The sequence below is a fragment of the Plecotus auritus genome, assembly GCF_963455305.1.
Source record: "Plecotus auritus genome assembly, chromosome: 12".
Taxonomy (NCBI): domain Eukaryota; kingdom Metazoa; phylum Chordata; class Mammalia; order Chiroptera; family Vespertilionidae; genus Plecotus; species Plecotus auritus.
In genome coordinates, this window is record NC_137778.1 from 27,887,705 (window position 1) to 27,910,558 (window position 22,854).

The following is a 22,854-nucleotide window of genomic DNA, read 5'->3' on the forward strand; positions in this document are numbered from 1 at the left end:
CTTCCATTGTCACGTGGCCTTTTTGTAAGGACACCGGGCATTCGGTGTAGGGCTCACTCTAACCCAGTGTGACTTCATTTTAAGGTTCTGGGTGGACAAGAATTTTTGGATGACACTATTCAACTCAGTCTGCAGTTTTGTTGGTTGCCTTTGCTGTGCAAAAACTTTTTAGTTTATGTATTTTTTCTTTTGTTGCCTGTGCCCAAGGAGACACGTCCAAAAAAATATTACCGAGAGCCACATCAGAGTTCACTGCCTGCGTTTTCTTCTAGGGGTTCTATGTTGGTTTCAGGTCTTGCATTTAAGTCATTAATCCATTTTGAGTTTATTCTTGTGTGTGGAGTAAGGAGGTGGTGTAATTTCATTTTTATTTTTTTTTTTATGTATCTGCCCAGTTTTCCCAATACCATTTATTGAGAGACTGTCCTTATTACCTCATTGAATATTCTTGCCTCGTTTGTCATAGATTGGCCATATAGGCATGGGTTTATTTCTGGGCTGCTTTGTCCCATTGATCCATATGCCTGTTCTTATGTCAGTGCCAGGCTGTGCTGATGACTGTAGGCTTGTGGTATACTTTGATATCAGAGTGTGATGCCTCCAACTTTGTTCTTTCTCATTGGGTCTTTGTGAATCCATATAAATTTTAGGATTATTTATGCTAGTTCTGTGAAAAATGCCATTAGTATTTTGATAGGATTACATTGACTCTGTGGATTACTTTGATTAGTATGGAAATTTTAATCTTAGTTTTTCTTACCCATGAGCAGTTGTGGTTATGGACCTTTGAGAGGTTTTATGCTAATTACAGAGGGAAAGGGAGATGGGGGAGGTAGAAGAGGGTAAAGGGGGGACAAATGGTGATGGAAGGAGACTTGACTTGGGTGGTGAACACAATACAATATACAAATGACGTACACCTGAAACCTACATAACTTTATTAACCAATGTCACCCAATAAATTTAATAAACATAAAAAAAAAAGTCCACAGCACAAGCCAAAGCGAGTTGCTTGTGAGAAACAGCCGCAGTAAGAAGTTTGGGTCCATGCGTAAGTTGGGTGGCTGAAGTCTCCAGGTTGATGGCGACTCAGACGTGGTGCCTGCGCCCGCAGGCTGAATTGGGGGAGGGCTCAATGAAGGAACAGTGGCACCTGCAAGGACTTCTGTCTTGGAGAAAGCTGCCTCTCCAGCCCTTGTCCTGAAGTCAGACGGTTGTTTACCGAATGTCCCTGGCCCTTTTTGAGCTGCTGTTCCCCTGCTGTAATGTGGGGGAAGCTGTTGTGAGGGGGGGTGACCCCACGGAGCAGGACACTGGAGTAGAGCTCTGGTGCCAGCTGAGTCCGCAGGTGGTGTTTGTGGAGAGTTGGGTGGTGCTTGGTGAGCCAAGCCACCAGGTGTTTGTTCTGGAGCCTCTTGACCATGTGGGCCAAGATCAGCCTCCGTGTTTGCCTGGCTTGGGGCCACCTGGTGGGAGTTACAAACTGATCTGCAATTGGTTGATGCTTGTGCAGTGAGAGGCTGTGCTGCAAACAGGCCACTGCCACTAGGGCCAGGCTTGGGACTCTTTGGTGAGCACCATGATTGGAGCTGAGAGCAGACGGCCACTTGTGCTGGGCTCGTGGCCACTTGGTTGAAGCTGTGTTCCAAGTCAGCACTGGCTGCAGCTTATGCCAGGCTTGGGGCTTCTGATGTGAGCTCCGGTGCAAGGTGAGCCAGCCGCAGCCTGCGTCTAAGGCTCTGGGTAGCATACAAGAGGTACAGGGCATGCCGAGGCCAGCTCTGCGTGTTTGGTTTGCGGACCTAGAGGTTTTAGGAGAGGCTGCAGCGTGAACTGGCACGGGTCACTTGTATGGAGGAGCTGCTGGAAGAGGTTCCACGGGGCTGAGTTGGGTGGAGTTTTAGGGCCTCACCAGGGAGGTGAAAGGTGTTAGCCAGGTTAATGAGACTCAGATTTGCCACATCCATAATTATAGGACTTTGTTCAGCTAGTTGTCAGGTGGTCCTCAAGGGTGGTGGTTCTAATTTAACTGGAACTTTGATGTGGTTGTGGGAGGAGGTGAGCACAGCATTTACCTACCCACAGGTGGCCATGAGTCACCTTAGGTAGGATTGGGAGGGGGAAATGCTGGTCCTTGACCAGACAGTGTGCAAGCTACTGCCTCAGAACATGTGTCTAAGAAATGAAGTTCATCTGAGCAAACCTGCCTGCAGGCAATGTGGTTGTCGACACTCACTCCCGTCTGCTCCTAGGTGTTACTGGGCCTGCGTGATACCAGCAGCTCCATTGTGGCGATCACCCTTCACAGTCTGGCTGTGCTGGTCTCCCTACTTGGACCAGAGGTGGTTGTGGGAGGACAGAGAACCAAGGTCTTCAAACGCACTGCCCCAAGTTTTACAAAAGCTATTGACCTTTCCCCAGAAGGTAAGAGTGATTTAAAAGGTCTCTTTATGGTATGAAGTATCGTTATTAGATTTTTAACATTGTACAAATGGTGCAGGTGGTTGTATTCAGTCAAATGATACAGAGAAGTGTAAAGGAACCGTTGGTAATTTCCTTCCCAGCTCCTTCTGGGGACAGGAAACCGATTTTAATAGCTTAGTGGGAATCCTCTCATCCCTTTCTCAAAAGCCCCCAAAAGACAAATGTGTATTTACACACACAGTTTATTTTTTAAAATATACTAGTATTTTATTGATTTCATAGAGTGGGAGAGGGATAGAGAGTTAGAAACATCGATGAGAGAGAAACATCAATCAGCTGCCTCCTGCATGCCCCCTACTAGGGATCGAGCCTGCAACCAAGATACATGCTCTTGACCAGAATCGAACCCAGGACCTTTCAGTCCACAGGCTGATGTTCTCTCTATCCACTGAGCCAAACCGGTCAGGACTACACAGTATTTTTGGTTTTTTTTAAATATATTTTTATTTTAGAGAGGAAGGGAGAGGGGAGAGATAGAAACATCGATGAGAGACAATCATCAATTAGCTGCCTCCTGCATGCCCCCTACTGGGGATTGAGCCTGCAACCTGGGCATGTGCCTTTGACCAGAAGCAAACCCGGGACCCTTGAGTCCACAGGCCAGTGCTCTACCCACTGAGTCAAACCAACTAGGGCTTCACACAATTTTTTAAAACGACGAGAAAATACTGTCCGTAATTGTACAGCTTGGTTTTTGTTTTTGTTTTTTTCATGTAGCAGTTTATCAGGGACCAGCCTCCAGGTCAGCATAAACTTGAGCTCGTCTTTGTGAAAGCTGCTTTATATTTCATTGAGTGTAATTCACTCAGTGATTTCCCTGTTGATGGCTATTACTCCCATTTCTGGCTTTTTAACCACTACCCACAGTATTGCACTAGATATCCTTAGAAATACATCTTTCAGTTTTATTGCTGTAGGATCAGGTCCCGGGAGTAGACTTACTGAGTCACAAGAATATATGTTATTTAAAATTTTAGTAGATGTTGTCAGTTCCCACATATGCTTTAGTAGTTTAGTTCTTTTGACTTAGTGGCCTATTAGGTGAAAAGCTGTTGGTGCTTAGGTACTTCAAGAAACCTTATTTATTCCGGTGTGTTCCCACTGGGTGTTACCTGGGAGGTGGCAGTAATTTCTGGTCTCTCTAGGCTATAAAGGGTCGCTTTCCTGCTCCTTTATGTAACCCCAAGTAGGAAGGACAGTGACATTGTGAAACTGGCTCTCTAGTCCGGTCCTCACTGATAGTTGGCAGATGCAGGGAAAGTTATTAGAAAAGAGCCATCAGATAGACTAGGCTCTACACTGATGCCAAGAGAATTTAAAAATAATTCCTGCTTCCTAAACCTTTGAGAGCTCAGATGAGACTGGGTCAGGGAGGCTCTGAGCAGCTCGGAGAGGACGTAGAACTGCCGCCACCTCTACAGCTGTGGAATGTACTCATCAGACGGGTGAGGTCTGTGCTGCCAACAGCAAGTGAGAGGTTTATTCATGTTTCATACGGGAGGGCTTTGGGGGGGAGGCGGACGGTGTGGAGGAGGAAGGTATATATAGCTTTGAGATAAGACTTAGGGGTTGGTCTTTGGTGGCAGCTTTGCGTAAGTCCTCACTCCTGACCTCGGTGTTACTTGCTGCCTGGAGTTTTCTAATTCTAGACATGTTACATACCAGCGATCGCCAACCAGCTGAAAAGACACCAGAGCTGCAGGTGAATTTTTATTAAAATAGGTTTTCCTGAAGACACATCAGATCTAATCCCACTGACTTGCGCATGTAGAGATACTCTCTGACTTTTTCTTCTGTCCTGTTGCACTTTACCTGTTTGGTGAGAAGTCTGCTGAGAGTTAAGGAGGAAATTTGAAGGACATCTTAGGTTGAGAAAAATTAGGACTTCAGGAGGGAGGACAGTGGCAGAATGAAATCAGAGGGTGGAGTGCACCAGCAGTGACTGAGCCCAGGCTGTTCTCCGCACTTTAAGGCACAGGAAGTAGCCAAAATTGTGTTTGAATCCTTTTGAGCAATGCCAACTCATGAGTATGAACTTCCTGGTTTTAAAGACTGTAACTTTTCTAACTACGTGTCGTCCTAAGGGTTCTGTCTCTCTAGTCCAACTCCACCAGGTGGACACTCAGCCTGTCCTCACACCCCCCTAGGACAGGTAATCCACTCCAATACTAAGTGTACATTTCTCCCTGCACTTTAGCTTTTATTTGTGCTAAATATACCCGTTTCCCTTAACTGTTGCTCACCTAACATGTGTGCTAGAGCAAGACGCAGTTCACTGTCCCTTTCACTTTTTGGAGTTTCTGTTTATCTTCAGATTCTCCCACGCACGTGGCCTGCAGCCAGCACAGGCAGACCTCACCCGTCTTGGAGAACCCCTCCAGGGTATTCCCTAAAGGGTTCTTTTCTGACAACAGGCCCATCGGCAGCAAGAAGCACAAACAGCAAGATTCCTACACCACTCTTTCCCAGACAGGTAGAAATAGTAAGTTTTATATAGCTTTTCCATTGCTTGGGTGAACGTTTTCTTAATAAGTTTAAATTCTGAAAATTAAGGGCACTTTGGGAACATTTGAGACTGATTACAAGAGAAGTCAGCTCGGGTGTCACCTGCCTCCCTAGGCCACAGGGTGATAAACTACCTTTGCTCACAGCTGGCAGAGGGGCAGGTTAACACTGCTTGAATCTTTTTTTTACAGCAGACACTGTCTTTACTTGGATGCCTCAGTGTAGCAATAGTTCTGGGAGATGATAGGTATGCGTGAGAAAAGTGTCGTGGTTCAGTAAGCCTGGGGAAATGCTGGCAGTCACTGCACATCCATGCCCTGAGCACATAGGCAGCCTGTTCAAGTGAAGGTATGTTGACTGAGGCAAACTTACTTGGCCACACACAGTGTCGGGGTGTACATAACTGACATCGCAAGGGTAACACCGGCTGTCTTAACACTTCTATGTTTGTTTATAGATAACTGTGCCAACAGCATTTATGTTTGAGTATTTAGTAAAAGAAGCTCTAATTGTTGCTTTTGTGGTTTAGTGTGCAAGGATATTTCTAAAAACTTACATCTGTACATTTCCCTAAATATATTCTTGCTTTTAACTAACATTTAGGAGAATAATTCTTGTCCATATCCCACAGGTGATCGGTTTTCTCAGCCTAGGACATTTCCCATGAATGGACTTTCAGACGTGAAAAATACCTCAGGAGACAGTGAGAACTTCCTGCCAAGTCCCCAAGTGTCTGAGGAGTGGCCCGACTGGAGCGAGCCGGGGGAGCCTGAAAGTAGAACTGTCAGCACACAGGTGTGGCCTCCAGAGCCTGCCAGGCCCCCGCTCACAGACTTGAAGATAACGGAGACGTGGGATGACCTTAAGCACAGCAGCCTCGGCAATGCAGTGAGCCCAGGAGGCGGAATCACTGGTACCTCGGGGGAGCACCAGGCCATTTCCACTTCTCTTCCACTCACAGAGGCCAAGCCTTTGGCATCAAGCCAACCACAAAAGACCAGTCCTATCCCAGACCAGCCCCAGTCCCCAAAAGTATCATCACGAGAAAGGCACCCTAAGGTTCCATCAGAACTTGGTTTAGGAGAGGAGTTCACCATTCAAGTGAAAAAGAAGCTAGCACAGGACCCTGAGTTGGACTGGTTTGCTGACATGATCCCCGAAATTAAACCTTCGGGTGCTATTCTTGTTCTACCTGAACTGAGGACAGAAACAGTGATCCCCAACACGGATGGTATTTCGCCAGGGATGCAGTTTTCCTCAAAATTTGCTGCAGCAGAAATGACTGAGGTAAGGATTTCCTTCGTGGGTACCAGCTGCCTTGTCCCCTCGTAACAGACACCTAGCTGTCTTCCCGCCAAGGGAAGGGACACCTATGCCCAATCAAAGCGGCGAGTAAAGTCACTTCCTATTACCATCTTTCCTTCCCCAGGAAAATGCAGCAGTGTGGCTAAGTGTTCAGTGGCACTTGTAAATGTAAATAGTCACCTTTTTACTTGGGAGTAAATCAAGAATAAATTTGGTGTCAGCAGGTGGACTTCATTGGATGAGATGGTGCTTAGAAAGCTATTTTACTTATTTGCATAAGGAACTATAAACTGCTGACCTTTTGAATGTGGAGAGGCTGTCCCAGCGGCTGCCCTTGGCTTTATGTCGTTGCAGGCGGAGTCTGAAGGCTGGGGAGATGCCGGGGAGCTGAACTGGGGAGACAGCAGCTGGTGACAATGGCTGTGAGTTAAACTCTAGGAAAAAGGATTCCTTTAAAAAAAAAAAATCTAATACCTCAAAACAGGCTCTGCAGACAAGAAAACCCCAAGGCATCCTGTTTCTCATACCAGGAGCTTTTCCGGTCTGTGCCAAGGAAACGAGACCTTGGGTGTGGCCCTCAGCTGGGGGAAGCCTGTGCCTCGAAGGCCAGGTCATTCTGGAAGTAAAGGAAATAAATACAAGACCTTCCAACTGATTAGCTTAATTTTGTGCCATTTCTTTACCGGTGAGAAGAGTGAGCTCTATTATGAAATACATATGGAAAACATTTTACTATGAAGGATGTAAATGACTTTAAATTGCTAAGGTTTCCTTGGGCAGCTTATTTATTTGTTTACGGTTATTCCCACATGTATTACATGGACCAAAGTTCTTCATGAGAAATATCCCCTATAATCCTGTTCTCTAAACATCCAATAAAGACTATTTTCACTAGATTTAACTTTACAAAAGTTGTTTTATGTGTTAGGAAATTTATAGACATAATTTACATAAATATTTTTATTTACAAACTACATTGTAGAATGATAGTCATACCCAGTTCTGTCTAGCGATGGTCCAGTCCATTCAAGTTTCATCCTGGAACCCGTGACGTTTTAGCTCGTCAATCTTTTCCTGGAGCAGCTGCATTTTTGTGGGAAGCCAGTCTGGAGCAGCGGACTTCTGGAGCAGTAACTCGATTGCCTCCAGGGCCCGTGTTGCGGCCTGCAGTGCTGACCTGTACTCTTCTTCCACAGGGGGCTCGTGACGGGCTCTTTTAGCACAAGGCTGGCAAATGAGAAAGACGTGGTAGGGATGTCCTAACTGTTATAAAAACTACCAAGAACTTCGTTGCAGACTAGAGCAAAGCTTATTAGAACAAGTTCGAAAACTGTAAAAAGCTGCATGTGCAAATTTTATTCTAGTCATTGGTTCACAAGAGCGGCACCTCCAGCATCCCCTGGAAAGACATGCGGAGGTGTTTTTGTCTGTCAGTGATGCAGGGAGCTAACCCCTCAGTGCCAGCGGCCTCCCTCCAGTACTTCCAGTGACTATGCTCTACCTGTGGTTCTCAACCTTCCTAATGCCGCGACCCTTTAATACAGTTCCTCATGTTGTGGTGACCCCCAACCATAAAATTATTTTCGTTGCTACTTCATAACTGTATTTTTGCTACTGTTAATGAATCGTAATGTAAATATCTGTGCTTTCCGATGGTCTTAGGCGACCCTGCTAGCAGTTATGAAGTAGCAACGAAAATAATTTTATGGTTGGGGGTCACCACAACATGAGGAACTGTATTAAAGGGTCGCGGCATTAGGAAGGTTGAGAACCACTGCCTGACCACAGAGCCCATTTGGATTTATGCTTCATGTTTAATGCTAAGTTTATAACTAAGGAGAGCTGTGTAGCCAGGTCTTTTAAACTGTCACCGCCCAGGAAAGAGGGGTTGAGGGCTAAGACACCCTTTATAATCACTCTAAGGAAGGTCATGAATTCTTGAGGGGCCCCCTTGTACTACTGATAGGATATTTAACTTTACAGACTTAAGGCATAAGAGTCTTGAAAAGTTATTAAAACTTACAAGAATATTGTTCTTGTGGATTGCAATTCCAAATATACTGTCAGTACTCAAAAAACAAAACATTTTAAATCTCCCTAGTGGATATTTAATAATAGGCAGATGTGATTTTGAGGTAGGGTATCGGATAGATAAACATTCCGGAAGGTAAGTTTTCTGGTTTTCCTCTCTGGGTCACAAACTGGGACAGAGACCACCACAGGTAACAAGTGTGTCGACGGTATATTTGGTATGATGTTCAAAGCTTATTCTGTAGTCCTACCTGTTTTTAGGTGTTCATAATCTTTTAGGGGGGAAAATGATTTTTTAAAGAGCATCTAGCATAAAACAGAATTTTACATGTCTAGATCTATTTACTTTTATATGCAACATGAGATCAAGAGCCATACTAGTTTGTTTTGCTTACTCATTAAGTACTAAGAGCAGAATTTCTCGTACAAAAAAAGCTTGATCCATATTGTAATGCAATAGTCCATACCTGTAAAGATGACCACTTTGCTTCTTCTAACGTAACTGTTGCCAAGGATCCCCAGAAAATCCCTTTTTCCTGTTTCACACGCTCCACTCTGGCAGCTACCGTCTCGTCTGCAAATCCCGTCTGCCAGAGATCATGAAAGACCAGGTAAACAGCCAGTGTAGTAAGACTGCTCCCAGAATTCGGTACCTGTGGTTTAACTATTATTCTTTATGCTTCACCTAACACTGTCCCCATGAAAGTGACAGAGGATGCACAGATGTGGGAGCCGTAGGATGGAGTCAAACTGTAAAAAGTCCGTGTCCTGGGACGTCAGTGCAGAGAAGCCGTGCCTCAGTTACATCTGGACCACAGTGGTGTACATTAACATCTAATCAACGTCACTAACAGTCGGGGTCCTCACTGCTACAGGCAGTGACTCCATGTGTTTGACTTCTGTGATGTCTCACCACTGTGCAAAAAGTGAAGCTAGGGAGGTAACTTTTTAAAAAGTAACACGATAAAGAACAGTGACACCATTTTTTTGATTCTGTAAAAAATAAAATAAATACCTTCTCCAGAAAGGATACCACTTTGTTCTTAGTTTCTTCAGAACTGAGGCACTGGGGGACTATCTCTTCATTACTTGTTCCCTATTAAAAATTGGTGAGACAAAATTTTAATACATTTCAATAAGTTGAAAAGATACATGAGTTTTAAGGGCCACCTTACTCAGAAAAGCATTTTAACCCACTGTACGCCACAGGCGTCTATTAAAAATGTTTGCTCTAAGTGGCAGCCCTGACCAACTTTAAAATCATTATTCCTGAGAATTTTCAGCTGAAAATATTCAAGAACATCCGCATTGAGTAATTATTTATTTTTATAATATTCATTGTAAATTGATTTTTTTAAATTAAATTCAAAATATTGTGGCGTGTGGGGATGGTTTCTGTTTGGGTGCGTGGTAGTTAACTGGGATACTCAGGAGATGATTAGCTCGAAGTTCTTCCAGGTGCCTTAGATATACAGTGGGAGGAGCCGTCCATGCCAGATCACCTTCTCCACAGAACCAAATGAATAGGTCTGTGTTCCTCATCCAACCCAAAACAGCATCGAGGAGACTGCCTGGATTAGCAGACCTGGTTAGAATGCCTGTTGGGTTGTTACTACCCACAGCCCTTAGGAATCTCACTTCTTGATGCCTCATCTTTAGAAAAATCTTCTGCAGCAGAAAACTTTACAGCTAAGAGAAGCAGCTCAACACTGTTTCTGGAGTGTCTGAAATGTTTTGCAGGTCACGGCCATAGGTGGGTCTTACCTCTGCAAACTGAGTAAATGCCTCCAAGGCATGTTGTTCTAATAGCCAGTTCCTGTCGGCCAGCAGCAAAGCAAAAATGGAACACAGGTTGGGCACAATTTTGTCCTAAAGAGAGAACCAAGCAGAGAAAAACGTTAGCAGAGTAAATGCAATATGCCTAATGTTGTATTAAAACACATGCTGGTCATGTAACTCCTTTGCTCGAGTCTTCCATTTTGCTCGTATAAATCAGGGTCCTGACCTTGGCCTGCAAGCCCGCCACCTCTGTTCATGTCATTGATGCATCCTCAGTGTACCAGACAGACTCCCAGGTCAGAGCCTCTCTACCTGCCTTTCCTCTGCTCAGAAGACGCTTGTCCCAGATAGCTGCAAGGCCTGCTCCCTCAGCTTCAGTCTTAGTGTCATCACTGACTGTACCATCCCACTTAGAGCTGTGCCCCACGTCCACATGCGCTCTTCTCTGCTCTCCCCCACAGCACTCACACCATCCCATACACTGCACAAGTCACCACTTCTCTGGTCTGCAATCTCACAGTGGGGATTCACTGGGTTCATTATTGAATCCCCAGTGATTAAAACAGTGCCTGATACATATACAAGAACTCAGTAATTTTTTTTCTTAAATGAATATATGAATCAATCTTATCTAATGGTTTTAAATGCCTCTCATTTGCTGATGAATCCCCAAAATTTCTTCAGGCCTTAACCTCACTCCTGGAAATAGATATATTTCTAGAAATATAAAAGGTAATTTCTGCTAATAAAAACATCTGTTCTATAGGTTCTGGGCACATTATGGTCCAAATGCAGACGCATTTTGGAAAACACTCTTATGCTAAAAAGATTTGGCTACTTTTGCCCATAGAATTGAAAACAAACTGACAACAGCTACACTTATCTCTTGAAACACAACCTGATATGATGGCAACAAACGGGGCAGCATCGTTTACCTGGGAACAAATGAGAAAGTCCTTTAGAAACCAGGTAAATTTTTTGGTTGCAAAGATTTTAATCAACCTGTAATGTCAATTACGGTTTTGCTCCATTTACATAAAAGGTCCTCATCAGTGAGCTCTAGTCTCTCCCATGGAGGAGGGAAAGTCAACTATCTGGAACTGCTGGGTTGTGACGGCAGCAGTAAGGAAGGCGAGACTGAGGAGGACGATCTCCTTCAACAGAAGTGGACTGCCAGGCCTTCACAGTATGATGTCATAAATAAGCACCCAACTGTCAGCTACATATACTTTGCAACATATTCAAAACACTATCTTTAAAAACAAACAGACTCCCTTTCATGGGTATAAAACCAAAAGAATAACATCAGTAAGTTACCCAACTTCCTCATTATACACTATGTTTTCTTTGCTCAGAAACTTTGGGGCAAAAGCCCACAAAGAAAATATCAGACTACGCTGACATAATATATGTGTGTGTGTGTGTCAACGTCTATTTTTCTAAAAAATAACTTAAAATGAGTTCTACTTTGATAGTCACTCTATTCATAAAATACATTTTTCCCCCAACTTACATTGTCATCAATCCACAGAACTGAAGAAATCAAAATCCTAAAAATCCCTTAGTCATTCATTCTTGGAGCGTTTTTGTAATAACAAGAACGGAATTTAGAGTTTTTACCTGGATAGCTGGAGATATGAAAAGTTTTCCTAGAGAGGACACAAAGTCAAGGACTGCCAAGCGAACATGGTCTGGAGGCTCTAATTTCAGAAGTGAGGCCTGCAGAGTTACTACCTAAAGAGGCAAAGAACATTATTTTGCAGAAACATCCTGACTACGATTCTGAAGGGGGTGTGGGAGGGAAAACAAAGCAAAACCCACAACAGCCGAACACTCCACAAACCCTACACTTCATGAAGGTGGATGTGAATCAAACTAACCATGTGAGTCAGTGGCTAGTAGGAAGAATGGTTAAGTAACTGTGGAAAAAACAAAGGGGGGTTCCCGAAAAAGTATATACCAGTGTTCTTCAAACCTTTTAAAATTATTTTGTATTTTAAATTCCAAGTTCCTTATTATTAGCAGGGGTTGGCAAACTTTCTGTAAAGGACCAGGTGGTCAGTATTTTTAGGCTTTGCAGCAACATGTGTTCCCTGCTGCATACTTTATTGTATTTTATTTTATAAACCTTTAAGAAAGCAAAAATCATCCTTAGCTCTTGTGCTGAAAGCAGGGCAGAATCTAGCCAGGAGATTTGCCAACCCCTGATTTAAGGGAACAATGAGAGAAAGTCTTCTGTAAAACGAAAAATGCCTAAATGAACAACTTAGGTTGAAATTTTAGAACTTTAGTTATTTGGATTTTTTAAAGGTAGGCACAATCATATTAAAATTAGCATTTAATTTTTCATAAAAGAATAATAGAACCTTCAGAATCAACGAATTCAACATGTTGCATTCACATAATTTGAGTGAATGATTTTTACCACATTGTCATTCTCTATAATTTAGTAATACATGTTACATATATAGAAATTTTAAAATATACCTAATTAGCCCTGGCTTATGTGGCTCAGAGGTTAGAGCTTCTGCCCACGCACTGAAATGTGTCAGGTTCAATTCCTGGTCAAGGGCACATACCTGGGTTCTCTCCCCGAGTTGGGAGGCAACCAGCCAGTGTTTCTCTCTCTCCCTGCCCCCCTCTCCCTCTCTCCCTCCCACTCTCTGAAAGGCAATGGAAAAACATCCTCAGGTGAGGATTAACAAAAACAATATACCTAATTAGCAAATATTTAAATTTTTCATGTATACAGCCACTCACCAGAGCTTCCCACAGTCTACTGCACCAGGATTTATCTTCCATCACCCAGCCTCCTGAATAACCAGGGTTATTAGTCTTATTTCCTAGCAGCTTTTCTTTCGGTTTGTTTCTTATGTGACTAAGCACAAGCCAACTCTCGACTTGGGGATCATCCTGTCCAGTCTGGACTCATTCCAGAGCCTCTAGACCAGCCGTGGGCAAACTACGGCCCGCGGGCCGAATCCGGCCCGTTCGGCTGTTCTATCCGGCCCGCGGAGACGAAAGAGTGGAGGGTTCTCTTGCTCTCTCCTCCGCTCCTTTACTTTGAATTTATATTCGTTCACACAAACACTCCATCCATGCTTTTGTTCCGGCCCTCCGGTCCAGTTTAAGAACCCATTGTGGCCCTCGAGTCAAAAAGTTTGCCCACCCCTGCTCTAGACCACTTCAGATAAGATGAAGGCCTTTCCCTTCTCTCTCCCCTCACTGGCCTGGAACCTCCAAAATGGGGCATAACTGAGCAACACCCCAGGCTCCCCCGACAGTAACCCCAGTTCTGCCTGTCCCAGACATGCATGCTGGGGTCAGAAAACTCAGCAGTGTCTTCCCTCAAAACCATCTTATTTCCTCAGAGAAACTGAGGATTAGCCTTCGTCCATGCTGGTTAGTCCTCACTCCCAGGGCTGCTGAAATGCCTTGGAAAGTGCTAGGAATGCAGGTCCCACACAACTCTGACTCAACCACAGATTTTTCTGGGCAGTTAACAGCAACAGAAAAGTTTTGACTCTTCCCAGCAAGGAGATAAGGAAGACAGATAAAGGCTGGATTAACAGCCCAGTATACCAACAATCCACCACTAGAAGGAAGAAAGAAGCAATGAGGAGACATCCCTGGACATGCCATTTGTGGCTGCTATGTGCAACTCCACAAGAAAGGTAAATAAGCAAACTGCGCAAGAAATCATGAAAAAGGACAGTTTCTAGAAAGTTATTTTAAGTCATCCCACTTTAACAACTTCCTCAACAAAGTACCCACTTGCTCACTATTCTTACCTGACTGATCAGCTGAGGATCTAGAGTTTGAATGAAAAATCCCAACAGTGGAAATAAAAGGCTGAGTGTCTGTTGAACATAAGGTTGACCTGTTACCTTAAATAAGAAACAAAATAATTTTGAAAATTTTTAATAACATGTGAATAGCAGCCTCTTAATCAGCATTTACTCTATACCTAGGTTCTTTCTGGTTATTACCTCACTTACGCCTTACAGATCTCTGAGGCAGGTACTCCCCTCAGCTTACTAAGAACAGGGGCAGGTCATACCATCTGCTCACGACCGTATGGCTAGTAAAAAGCAGAGACACAATGCAAACCCAGATCTCATCACTTCTGTATGCCTTGTACTTGGGTATCCTGAGTCTCAGAATTCCACTCCTCTCTCCATAATTGTTTCTGTCATGATATTATAAGTTATGTCACTGGCAGAGAGGTTAAATAACCTGCTGAACTCGAGCTTTTGGTCATACATAAAAGATTTATTTAATTTTAGAAAATAGGTGCTTTTATGAATATTTATTGAATGATTTCTGAGGACTGGGGGAAGTACTTAAGCGAAAATACTGCAGATGGGAAATCTGACCACACAAACTTTATGCTGAACCACCTGCAAAACCATGTCTATTATTTCCCACAAGTGCAATTGTAGCTTTCTGCTTTCTGCTTTCACAGGCAGGACAGCCAGAGGTCAACGTTTATTTACTCAAAGCAAATGTCCTATTTAGATTTTTAAGTCGGTATTTTCAAACTGTAATAACATGGACACACATCATACTATTTCCAGCCCACTCATCACTAGGCTCTGTCTTTGCTGGGTCATCTATCTACTTGCCCCTTCTACCTTTAAGCCCAAAAGATATTATTAAGAACCCAGAATCACCAAACAGGCTAAACTAATCCAAGAGAGAAGAGAAATAATAGGGTAAGAAACTTAAAAAAAAAAATTGTGTCCGACTGGTCCTGAAACTGTTAGCTGGACTGTCACCATCTTGACTAGGTTCTGGCTTACTAATCTAATTCAATTGTACAAATAAGTTGTAATCACAAGCTCTACCCAGCACCTAAAGAAATGAGATCCCTTTTACTCTACAGGGAAATTTCAGTACTATTCTCTTTAGTCGATATTTTTTTTCTTCAGGGAAATCATCAGTTGCATTCTTTACCAGATTAGTGTTTAGAAAAGCCCAAAGCTGACTTCCGGCTTCCATAACTGCAGTTTCTTGTCCAATATCCAGAGCTTCGCTCGCAGAATTATTCACAGCAAGCAAAGCAGAGAGCGCCGTGTTCTGTGGAGAGACAGGAAAAGGACCCAAGTCTAGACACCAGCCTAACGGAGCTGAAGCCAATTACCTAGAGGTTATGAGTTACCCATAACTCTTCGTAAAAATCCATGTGGAATTATATTCCTAAGACCCAAATTCATCTTTTCAGCTATTTCTGTAATATATTTTAATAAAACTAATTTTCCTTAACAGGAACATTTGCTTCATTTTTTTAAATAAACCTTTTTCCTTTTAGGTTGAAAATTTAATAAGGAAATAAAAAGAACATTTTATCTTAATAAATAAGTTTGATACAAATAGTCAGTATGGCCAAGCTAATTTATAATATTTATGAATTCAGACCTGGTCAGTGTACTTCAGCTGGTTGGAGCAGCGTCCCATACACTGAAAGGTTGCGGATTCAATCCCCAGTCAGGGAATGCACGGAAGGCAACTGATAGACATTTCTCTCTCACATCAGTTTCTCTCTCTCTAAAAATCAATAAACTATTCTTTTAAAAAAAATGTATGAAGAAGTAGTACACTATCTAGAATCACAGACTAAAAACAACCTTTTCTGTATTCACTCTTAGTTACATATCCCATCTTACCCCCATCCCTCCCCGCTCCCACCAGGTGTGGGCTTCGTTGGGGTGTGGTGGGAGTAAAGTGAAGGCCATGAGAATGGAACGATAGTAACAATGCTTTTCACCCATTATATATCAACAACCCACTTTAATTTTATGTAATCACCATACTGCTCTTTATTTACAATTTACCCATTTCTTTTTATAAATAAACAGGAAAGTAACCTGCTGAACTAAAGTTTTTGGTCAGACATAAAAGATTTATTCAATATTAGAAAATAGGTGCTTTTATTTTACCCAATAAAAAAAATTTTTTGTCTTTACTATAGAAATTAGTTGCCCAATAAATGCAAAACGTGAACCACTTAGCCTACTCCTAACTAGGTATTTAATAGTTCTGCCAAATAAAGGCACATAAATACGTTTATTTCCTTTAGATATATGCAAATGTCACTATGATAATTATGGTCAAGTGCCATCAAATAAGAGCGCATTAGAACATTTACACTCAGAAATGAAATATAAACCCCTTAGGAACCCTTTACTGGTCCCCAATCTTCTGAAGGCCCTGTCCCCATCCTTGCTCGATTTTCTTCATCTTATCACAAACTGATAATCATACTTACCAGTTATTTTACTACCTTGCTAAGCTAGAATGTAAGTCCCTGAGGGGAGGAATTCTTGTTCTGCTCCCTGATATACCAACGCCTAGAGCAGAGCCTGGCACACAAGAACACTCAAAACAGGTTTGAGTGAATGAATGAGCAAATGAACAGTAAACTGGAAAATTCAACTCCATGTATTATAATCCATTTTTCAAAATTGTAATTATTACTTCTTACTGATGAATTTCTTTTTTATTGCATTATTTTAAGAGGGAGCATTCTAAATAGAAAGGTACATAAAGGCTCAGAATAGGTATGCATAATATAGGGGTTATATCCTGTCAAACAGAAGGACCTAGAGCTGTGTCAGCAAAAATACTACAGATAAAGGAATTCCATAATGTGTTTCACAATGTTCAGTATGTCTTGAGCTTCAGACACTCACCCTCCACATAATTTATAATTTACATAATTCAAGACAGGATGTTTCCCAGAGCCTTTCACAGAATGTAGAAATCTGAAAATCTCACAAGTTTCTAACCTGCAGACGGAGACTGGTCCATCTTCTAACAACCCACCCATTCCTAAGACAGTGTTCACCAACCACTACTGGAAAAATCAATCAAACTGATTACTTGCCAGCCACTCGAGTTCCCCCACAGTGCGACTGCCACCGAGCCACCTCCTGCTCTGTGCCACGGCTACTCTGACAACCTCATGAGCAGTTTGCTTCCTTAGCTCAGCGGGAAAAGCCTGGAAAGAAATATGTTGCCAGAGAGGCAGATTTTCCGTTTCTTTTGGGGAAAATTTCTGGATAAACTCCACCTGAAATAAATTGTTAAAGAAACATGAGTAACTTAATATATTATTTAATATATTTTAAAAGTTTTTAATTAAACAGTGTGTGTTATCACAAGGCACCAGATTCAAGGACAACTGAAATGAACACTTATTTTTGTTGTTGCATTTGTTTCCATCAGGAACATTATGAAAATGCACTGAGAATGTTAAAGAATATAATTCCTTAGTAGTCAGGTCAGCTATTTTATAAGGCCCCTACCCAGTAAGCCTACTATTTTTTTCAAATATATTTTTATTGATTTCAGAGAGGAAGAGAGAGGGAGAGAAAGATAGAAACTTCAATGATGAGAATCACTGATCGGCTGCCTCCTGCATGCCCTGCACTGGGGATCGAGCCTGCAACCCGGGCATTGCCCTTGACCAGAATCAAACCTGGGACCCTTCAGCCTGCAGGCCAACACTCTACTCACTGAGCCAAACCAGCTAGAGCAAGCCTACTATGTTCCTAAGAATTCATACTCTCATCACCTTGTACAGTTAAGTCAGAAGTAATATTCCCAACACGACAACAGGAACTTAAAGAAGCAAAGGTCACAGAGGCAGTTTTCCAGTGGAAACTGGCTCTGCTCCACTTGAGACAACGCAGGAACTAGCTTGGCATTTATTATGGGTGTTTGGGGAAGGTCTTTAATTTCCGAATCACTGTTTTTTCATCTGTATCCCTTGTACAAGGCTGACATGAGGACCAAACAGTTTGAGTGCCTGGTATAAAGCCCGGTCCACATTACAGTCTCCAAAAATGTCTGTACCCTCCCTCCTTCCTCTAGAGGAGTGACCATGTCTGAGGAAAAAGAGCTACAGGGCAGAACTGACACTTGGTAAATGCTCACTTCAAACCTCACAGCTGCCATCAGAGTAAGCCTCAGTAACTCCATTTCAGGACTAATGAACACTCCCAAGGACTCGCAGAACAGGGATTCAAATTCAGATTTGTCCTTTAATTTTTATTTTATTTTATTTTATTTTTTTGCTAATCCTCACCCTAGGGTATTTTCTCCATTGGTTTTTAGAGTGAAAGGGAGGGGTAAAAACAGAGAGAAACATCCATGTGAGAGACCCATCGATGGGTTGCCTCCCGAATGAGCCCAAAAGGTGCCAGGCATGGAGCCTACAACCAAGGTACGTGGCCTTGACCTGAATCAAACCTGGGACCCTTCAGTCCACGGGCCAATGCTCTACTCACTGAGCCAAACTGGCTAGGGCTATCCTTTAATTGTAAATTTTAGCACAATCACTTGAGCATAGCAGAAAATTAATATTTGATAACTGAAGGAAAAAATTAAAAACCCCCTCATTTACCCATAACCTATTTATCTGATAGCCTCAGTTATTGGGGAAAATTTAGAAAATTGAGATGTAAGATGTCTAAAATTAGAGTTCATCTCCTTTATTTATAACAAAGCTTCTAGACCTCACTTAGAGCTAATTTGTTGTGAGTTGTATTATTCTAAAAGTTAAAATTTCACAACAACCCTGGAAACAGATACTTTTATTCCTATCTTCTATGTGAGAAACTGAGATCAAGAGGACCTTTTCCCTCCCTCCATGAAGAGCAATGTGCCAAGAACCTAGGACAAGGCCTCTGACGGGAGAGTGAGGGTAGGAAAATTCAAAGGGACCTGAGCAGACAACTAGGCTGGAGTTGGGAGGAAGAGCAGCGTGTCTTCTCAAGTGCTCACCGTCGGCCTCAGGTGCTTCTGCTTGAGGAGGGCTAGAAGGTTGGTGCGGTTCTCCCAGGGCCCGGCCAGCCTCTCCAGGGCAGGGAAGACTGCAGACTCGGGCCAAATACTCCAGTGGGAAACAACTCCCAGCATTTACTGAGCACCCCTCCAGTGCTAGTGTTTTACAAATTTTCTCAAAAATAGTTATACCTATCCACCACTTTGTAGACAGGGAAACTGAGGTTCAGAAAGAATGACTTGTCCAAGGTCATACTAAGCCAGGATTCAAACAGAGGCCTGTAACCCCTTCGCTAACCTAGTGGTTCCCAAGCGTGTATCCCTGTCAGATTCATGTAGGAATTTAACAATAACAAAAACAAATAATATTAAGCCTCATTTCACAGCCACCACTCCATACCCAGATGAAGGTGCGGGAACCTGGTGTTTTTTTGTGTGTGTGTTTTTTTTTTTTCCTTTCTTTGTTGATTAAGGTATAACATATGTATCCTTTTTCCCCATTCCCCGCCCGCCCCCGCTCATGTCCTCACCCCCCTGGTGTCTGGGTCCATTGGTTATGATCATATGCATGCATACAAGTCCTTCGGTTGATCTCTCCCCGTAACCCCCGCCCTCCCCTACCTTCCTTAGGCCCTCCCAAGTGGCCAGTCGGAGGACTGCCCAAGGCTACCAGGCCCTGTAATTGCAGAGCCTCCTCCATCACAGCTTGTTTCCTCACAACCTCAAACAGCTATGGCCATCCTACTTTCGATTTCCCCCTGCATATTAAACTCATTTACTGAAGAAAAACAAGAGATATCATTAAGGGCATATATAATATTCCAGCTCTTCAAATTAGTTAGAGGCAAGAGACATAGAACCATTTCAAGTATCTTAAATGCACAAGAAACAAGAGGGAAGGTGTTTCAGGAAGAGAAAATTAGAATGATTATCTAACTTGCAGCAAAGGCCCTGACAAACTAAGTCAGAGAGCCTTCTTATGACTAGCCTTCGACCTTGGGCTGTGTCCCCCATGCTGGGTCTGCATCATCCAGTGTCAGCAGGAATCCTGCCCAGTCAGTTTAGAAAGAATCTCTCCCGCCTTGCTAACTGAGCACCTGGTCTGTGTTCAGCAAGAATCTTGTTAAGTCAGTTTAGAAAAAATCACCCCTCCCGATGTTTCATCTCACTAATTCTGACGTCCACTTGCTCCGACTCTGAGTCCTCACCTGTCTGTGCAGAATTCAGAACTGAGCCAGCTGCACACTGAGGTCTCTCTCCTATCGTGATAGTCCCTGAATAAAATCTGCGTTTACCACTTTAACTACTGTGTAGCTCTGGTTTTTCTTTAACAACATCAAAATCTGAACTCATCTAAAAGCAATAAGCAATGATACATTAAAAATTGTGCTCTTGTTGCCCTGGCTGGTGTTGCTAAGTGGTTAGAGCATCAGCCCATGCACCAAAGGGATATGAGTTTGATCCCTAGTCAAGGGCACACTTGGGTTGCAGGTTCGATCACCAGCCCCAGTCAGGGTGCATGTGTGGAAAGCAACCAATCCATGTGTCTCTCTCACATCGATGTTTTTCTCTCTCTCCTCTTCCCTCCCTTCCACTCTCTCTAAAAATCAATGGGGAAAAATATCCTTGGGTTAGGACTATTAAAAAAAAATTTTGTTATCAGGCCAACATTTAAACGTAGTATAAATGGGGGGAAGAAAAGTTTTAAAAAGAGTCTGAACCCAATCCTCAGCAGCTGCTCAAAGACGGTGACAACAAGGACATTCTTGCCTGGTGGGGTGGGGCCATGAAGAAGAAGAGACGTCGCAGTAGTATTGACAGGTTGGTGAGCTGATAGCATTCTCCAGGGCAGGACTTTATCTGGGAAAAGACAGGAGATTGACTGGCCTAAAATCATATCTTTTATAAGCTTTTACATGCCAAGGGTTAACAGTAGCTCTTTCTGAGAGAAGATTATATGTAATTTTAATTTTTTTTTCCATGAACCTAGATTACTTTTATAATGAAAGAACTATTTTGACATTATATTTAAAACACCACTTTGGAATCTTGGTTTCGAATTATCATTTTGATGACAACCTCCTACTCAAAAACAATTCATGGAATGTTTTCAGATCTAAGCACAACAGTGCAGAGGTGGGTATAATTCTGGTAAGATGGAACCATAATTAAAAGATTTTATAAACTCAATTTTCTGGAAATCAATTCCTTGCATAATACACTAAGGCCAGGGACAAAAAAAAAAACACAACAAACTAACGAACAGATCATGACCATCTTAAATGGAATGTATCAAATATCTCAGAATTAAAAGTAAAAAAGGTCAATATGAAAAGATTAAATCATCACTAAATCATTCTCTCTTTATACCCATCCACAAAGCATTATTCTTTTCCCAAAAGGCATTAATCACTATCACATTTAGTCCCTCTTGACTAAAAGAGATACAACAATTCAAGAGTCAGCTTGTCTAAGTCATATTAGAGAGAGAGAGAGAGAGAGAGAGAGAGAGAGAGAGAGAGAGAGAGAGAACTCTTGGTCATCAACATTTAAACTCCTCTCTCCTGATTTTCTATTTTGCATTCAATTTTAAATTAATTCTCAACCTAGTCTTTATTTCCCAGAACAATTAATGGAACTCGATAAAATTTTGAAAATATGAGACAATTTCCCCAGTTTTATACTGTTTCTAGTCTATCTTTCTCAACAGTATCAACAAACTGTCAAAATAATTTAGCTGCCAATTTCTCCGTTCGATATTCCCTTTCTTTAGATTAGCGTATCTCCAAAGGAACTTCATGGGCAGTGTGTGCATTAGCCCTGCAATTCTACTCACCAGGTGAGCCACTATGGTGACATGGTGCGCACAGAGCTCAGCAGTCCCATATCTGCAATGTACATGGAGGAGGGAGTCTTTATACAATTATTTATACAACTTCCCAGAAAAGCAAGGAGACGAACTTCCATAAAGCACTAAGTATTCTAAACCGCGGTTATTCCCAGGATCAAGGAATATCACGACAAAGCCACGTAAGCACTAGTCGTCTATGACTTCAAACAAAGAAAGGAGAGAGGAACCCTAACTGAGTGCTGTGATAGGAAATCAGAGTTATTAAGGCAAAACTTTTCTATAAACGTACTAATCTAAAATAATTCACTGTCGGTCACTACAACAAACCAATCCAAAAACAAAGCAGTACGCTGTACCGAGCAAGGAAGCACCAGGCGTCCATCGCTAACAAGGAGGAGATCATGTTAGCACTGAGCACTGCACTCAGCAGAGCGGCATCCTGAGGAGAAACACAGTTCAGGGTAAGTTACCACTCATGTTACACTTCTCAATGAAACAAAACACCATCACAACACACACAGCAACAGATCTCAGGGAAAGGCTCTATTTCCTAGAATCTGAAGGAGCCTATGCTGCCTGCCCGTCTTCAGCACCTACCATATCGAGCATTGTGCTGGGCTATGGGGATTCAAAACTGATTTTAATTGTGGTAACTCAATCACTGGGATCCACCAGAATTCTCTGAGTAGCTGACATCATTAAAACAACATCCTATCTAATAAAAGAGTAATATGCAAATTGACCACACCGCTCCTACAGCCAAAGCCACGCCCACCGGCCAATCAGGAGTGAGTATGCAAATTAACCCAACCAAGATGGCTGTGGCTACGGAGCGAGCAGGAGGCTTGGGTTTCCCCAACAATGGAGGCTCTGGACTCCACTCAAGGCTACAAAGTTTCAATTATAGAAGATAAATAAATCCCAACAAAAATGGCTGCAGCCACAGAGTGAGCAGGAGGCTTGGGTTTCCCCAGCGATGGAGGAAGCCAAGCTTTCCGCCTGCCCTGGCCAGCCCTGGCCTCCGCTCAAGGCTACAAAGTTTCAATTATAGAAGATAAGTAAATCCCAGATACAAGGCAGGGCCTCCGTTTGGGTCATCGGGGGGCGTGGCC

The 22,854-nt window shown here is 42.7% G+C and overlaps 2 protein-coding genes across 9 annotated transcripts in view; one reads left to right on the forward strand and one right to left on the reverse strand.

Annotated features, from left to right (window-relative positions):
• Window positions 1–6,949, forward strand: part of SCYL3 (SCY1 like pseudokinase 3) — a 29,456-nt gene extending 22,507 nt beyond the window's left edge. For 3 of the 7 annotated variants that reach the window (XM_080649131.1, XM_080649136.1, XM_080649132.1), the window contains 4 exons: window positions 2,253–2,424; window positions 4,799–4,966; window positions 5,621–6,276; window positions 6,649–6,949. In XM_080649131.1, the coding sequence (XP_080505257.1) occupies window positions 2,253–2,424; window positions 4,799–4,966; window positions 5,621–6,276; window positions 6,649–6,708 (1,056 nt within the window). In that variant the 3' untranslated portion in view covers window positions 6,709–6,949. The remainder of the gene's footprint in view (window positions 1–2,252; window positions 2,425–4,798; window positions 4,967–5,620; window positions 6,277–6,648) is intronic. The other 4 variants (XM_080649133.1, XM_080649134.1, XM_080649135.1 and 1 more) reach the window with 2 other exon arrangements.
• A 107-nt stretch (window positions 6,950–7,056) lies between these two features.
• LOC308237865 (FIGNL1-interacting regulator of recombination and mitosis-like) overlaps window positions 7,057–22,854 on the reverse strand; it is a 61,902-nt gene continuing 46,104 nt past the window's right edge. Inside the window, exons 12-22 of one of the 2 annotated variants that reach the window (XM_080649129.1) lie at window positions 22,099–22,181; window positions 21,728–21,779; window positions 20,662–20,751; window positions 16,991–17,176; window positions 15,061–15,183; window positions 13,896–13,991; window positions 11,725–11,838; window positions 10,090–10,194; window positions 9,341–9,421; window positions 8,793–8,912; window positions 7,057–7,521 (exon numbers count right to left, since the gene is read on the reverse strand). In XM_080649129.1, coding sequence (XP_080505255.1) covers window positions 7,321–7,521; window positions 8,793–8,912; window positions 9,341–9,421; window positions 10,090–10,194; window positions 11,725–11,838; window positions 13,896–13,991; window positions 15,061–15,183; window positions 16,991–17,176; window positions 20,662–20,751; window positions 21,728–21,779; window positions 22,099–22,181 — 1,251 coding nt within the window. In that variant the 3' untranslated portion in view covers window positions 7,057–7,320. The remainder of the gene's footprint in view (window positions 7,522–8,792; window positions 8,913–9,340; window positions 9,422–10,089; window positions 10,195–11,724; window positions 11,839–13,895; window positions 13,992–15,060; window positions 15,184–16,990; window positions 17,177–20,661; window positions 20,752–21,727; window positions 21,780–22,098; window positions 22,182–22,854) is intronic. The other variant, XM_080649130.1, reaches the window with a different exon arrangement.